The sequence below is a fragment of the Nanorana parkeri genome, unplaced genomic scaffold, assembly GCF_000935625.1.
Source record: "Nanorana parkeri isolate BGI_ZX_2015 unplaced genomic scaffold, ASM93562v1 scaffold462, whole genome shotgun sequence".
In the NCBI taxonomy this organism is placed as follows: Eukaryota; Metazoa; Chordata; class Amphibia; order Anura; family Dicroglossidae; genus Nanorana; species Nanorana parkeri.
This window is the reverse complement of record NW_017306730.1, coordinates 197,173-200,486: the sequence shown is the minus strand read 5'-3', so window position 1 is coordinate 200,486 and position 3,314 is coordinate 197,173. Positions and strand designations below refer to the sequence as shown.

The window sequence follows — 3,314 nt, the reverse complement described above, 5'->3', positions numbered from 1 at the left end:
GGAGGAAGTCCTGAAATGGGTACCATAAAGCTCACTATCAACCAAGGGTCAGGACAGTTCCTTCTATAAAAAAGGAGAGCGTTTAATAAAGAAAGAAAACACTCTATTTAAGCACATTTTGGAGCCAAGTGTATAGATGAGACATGCTATTTATTCTTAGACCATAACCTTTTTCAAGCAACTATACCTAATTCTAAACCATAATATTTAGATGTATCTACCAGTAAATCAAAAGGTGTACCTCCCCATGCTTCATAACACATTTCTAGTTCTTTTGATTTTGGGAAATATTAAGGACTGTCCAACAAATCAACAGGATCGTGTAAGTGTTGTCACTTTAATATTGGCAGTATTGTTTTGGCCTTTGCACTGGAAGACCAGAACTGCGTTTTATTTCCGACATTATATTTGCCAACCAATAAACTGTAGAAAACAGGGTTGTAAAACAAGGTTTGAGATTTTGGTAAAAACAAAAAAAGTGCATGCTAGTGCATGAGTTTGGCAGTAATGCTGCGCAAGTTTCTCTTTAGTGTGCTATGCACAATGAGCCTTGTGCACTGAATGTCTGATCACATTATTCCTTTGCAGGAACTGATGAACAAGAAGCCATTGTGCGTAGAAAAGTGAACAGAACATGCACATTAAAACCAGGGTTCTGAAGCAATGACTCTGGAACAGATTGTAAAAGATCACTCAAATTATGCATAGTAGCTACAGCACCAATGTAGCACTCTACTATAGAGCTCATGAAAGAGGAGGTTGTTCTTTTGGTACAACTGACTAAAAAGGCAGAATTAGGGCAAACTTTCTTAGCAGTACTCAGATCTGATGGCAGCCCATAAAGGCATATGAAATTTAACAACATTCGTGTTAGGAGAAAAGCACCAAACTCTAGTTTATGGCCTTCAGATTTTAAAACAGCCTTATTGAGAAACTCCTCAATGGTTTCTGCCACCTGGACAATTTCAAAAAGTTCATTTTTCAGTTGTAGTGAATAGACATAATCCAATGGAAATTTCCCAACATAATCCATCTGCTGCAAAAGTATTGGTCCTAAAAATAAAGAGTAATTAAAATGAATACACAATAGGCTTACATTTTTGTAAAACAATCTTGCACGTTTTCCCAAATCCTACATCCCAAATCATTGTATCCCAAGTCTTTAGTTATGTTTACTTCAGAACTTCAAATGAGTCAAACAATATCACAGACACTCAATATGGCTTTGACTCTCAGTCTGTAAGCCCCATTTCAAGGAATTGTGCTCTGCTCTTCAACTTTAAGCTAACAAGCATATGACAGTAATCCATAGCAATCAATAAAAATGCAAATTGCACTAATCTGACTTGGGTAAACTGATGATTTATACAGGTGAAACTCGAATAATTAGAATATCGTGCAAAAGTAATTGCAGTAAGTGCTGCAAAAGGGGCCCAAACCAAGTACTGAGTACATATGCATGCTTATACTTTTCAGAGGTCCGATATTGTTCTATGTACAATCCTTGTTTTATTGATTGCATGTAATAATCTACTTTTTTGAGGTTGTGGATTTGGGGTTCTTGGGGTTTCCATGAGCTGTAAGCCATAATCATCACAATTATGACAAATCACGGCTTGAATTATCTTGCTTTGCATGTAATGAGTCTATCTCATATATTAGTTTCACCTTTTAAGTTGCATTAGTGAAATAAATGAACTTTGCACGATATTCTAATTATTCGAGTTTCACCTGTATGTACTGTTTCAACTCAGTTTTGAGTAGTTCCATTTACCTTAATAGCCAGTCTGGACGATCTCAAATGTAGTGCTATCTAAAAGGTTACACAAATTACACTGGGAGGTCTTGGTTCCTGTGGAGTGTTACACTGGTCATAAATGGGCAGATATCTCCTTGAGGCAAAGAGATACGTGCTATAACATGAAGGAGCATTGGAACCAGTTCTGATCCCTATCCAAAGTTGTAAGTAGCCCATGCATATCCCTACTTATACTTTACTACACTACATAGAACAATGAAAATTGAGATTTTATTGCAAAGAGATTTCAGTATTAGTTGGAACACCTGCATGAGTGGCTGACTGAAGGAGGTGCTCTTCACTGCCCTTTTGTAGTGCAGAAGAAGCTTAATAATCTCAAACAATGCTCAAAAGCATGACTGCTTGATTTTTATAAAAAATATATAGCTAGCTTACAACTGTTTTCCACAATACCTTGGGTTAATGGAAACCTTTAATATGGCTGATGACCTTAAAAATGCCTCCTGCCAAAAATCTAAGTTGTAGCTTACACAGGACATTCCTTTTACTCATGGTGACTGAATGGAGAGGTGTAAGAGTAAAAGGAAGTGGTGAGTGGGGACTTCAGCATTAAACTGTACTTTTGCCTGGGAAAGCACAGAAAATTATTTTAAAATTCTTCTCCTGACAGTAACACGATCGGACTTATTTAATAAGGAAGTTACATAGTATCTGAGGTTGAATAAAGACATTAGTCCATCAAGTCCAACCTATTAGGATCTAATTCTAGAAGTACCTGTACCCCTGTATATTACGGTCCCTTAAGAAATCGTCCAAAAGTTTCTTAAACAATTCCACATTATTTGCTGAAATCACCGCCTGTGGCAGTGAGTTCCAGACCCTAACTGATCTTACTGTGAAGAACCCCCTTCGCCCCTTGTGCTGGATTTTTTTTTCCACCAATTTTAGGTGGTGGCCTCTAGTTTTTGTAATGGAGTTAATTTTAAACAGTTTAATCGCTAATGTTGCTACCACCATTGAACATCTTGTACATGGAAATCATATCCCCCCTTAATCTCCTCACCTCTAATGTGAACATGTTTAAATTTAGTAGCCTTGTCTCGTAGTTAATAAATGTAATAAATCTGTCTAACGTTATCTTAACTATAGTATTCGCCATGGTCTTCCAAATCTAATCTTTATTAAACATATACTAACTAGATTAAAATAAATCAGGTGGCATTACTCATTTAGGAAATGCAGGCAGGATATATTTTTGTAATACATAATAGGCAGAGGAACCTAGCAAAAAAAAGTATTTGATACAACTGGAAGAAGAGAAATAGGAAGGGGTGCCCATAGCAAGCAATCAAATTTCTGCGTTCCCTTTAGACCTGTACTAAAAAATAAATACCGCATGTGGTTTAATTTGGCAACATCTTTATCGTTTTTCAGTCAGAACAAGGTAGTTAGTCAGTTTAGACTGATTGAAAACCATAGAACCTATAGGTGGCTCATCCGTTTAGCTCATCATTTGTTCAGAAAGGTTCCAGACTGAAAACTATATATATATATA

General features: G+C 36.5%; 1 protein-coding gene across 1 annotated transcript in view; it reads right to left on the bottom strand.

Annotated features, from left to right (window-relative positions):
• Positions 1-458: 458 nt before the first annotated feature.
• Positions 459-3,314, bottom strand: part of LOC108790295 (SMC5-SMC6 complex localization factor protein 1-like) — an 18,436-nt gene continuing 15,580 nt past the window's right edge. The window contains exon 5 of the mRNA XM_018560520.1: positions 459-1,053. Within this exon, the coding sequence (XP_018416022.1) occupies positions 575-1,053 (479 nt within the window). The 3' untranslated portion in view covers positions 459-574. The remainder of the gene's footprint in view (positions 1,054-3,314) is intronic.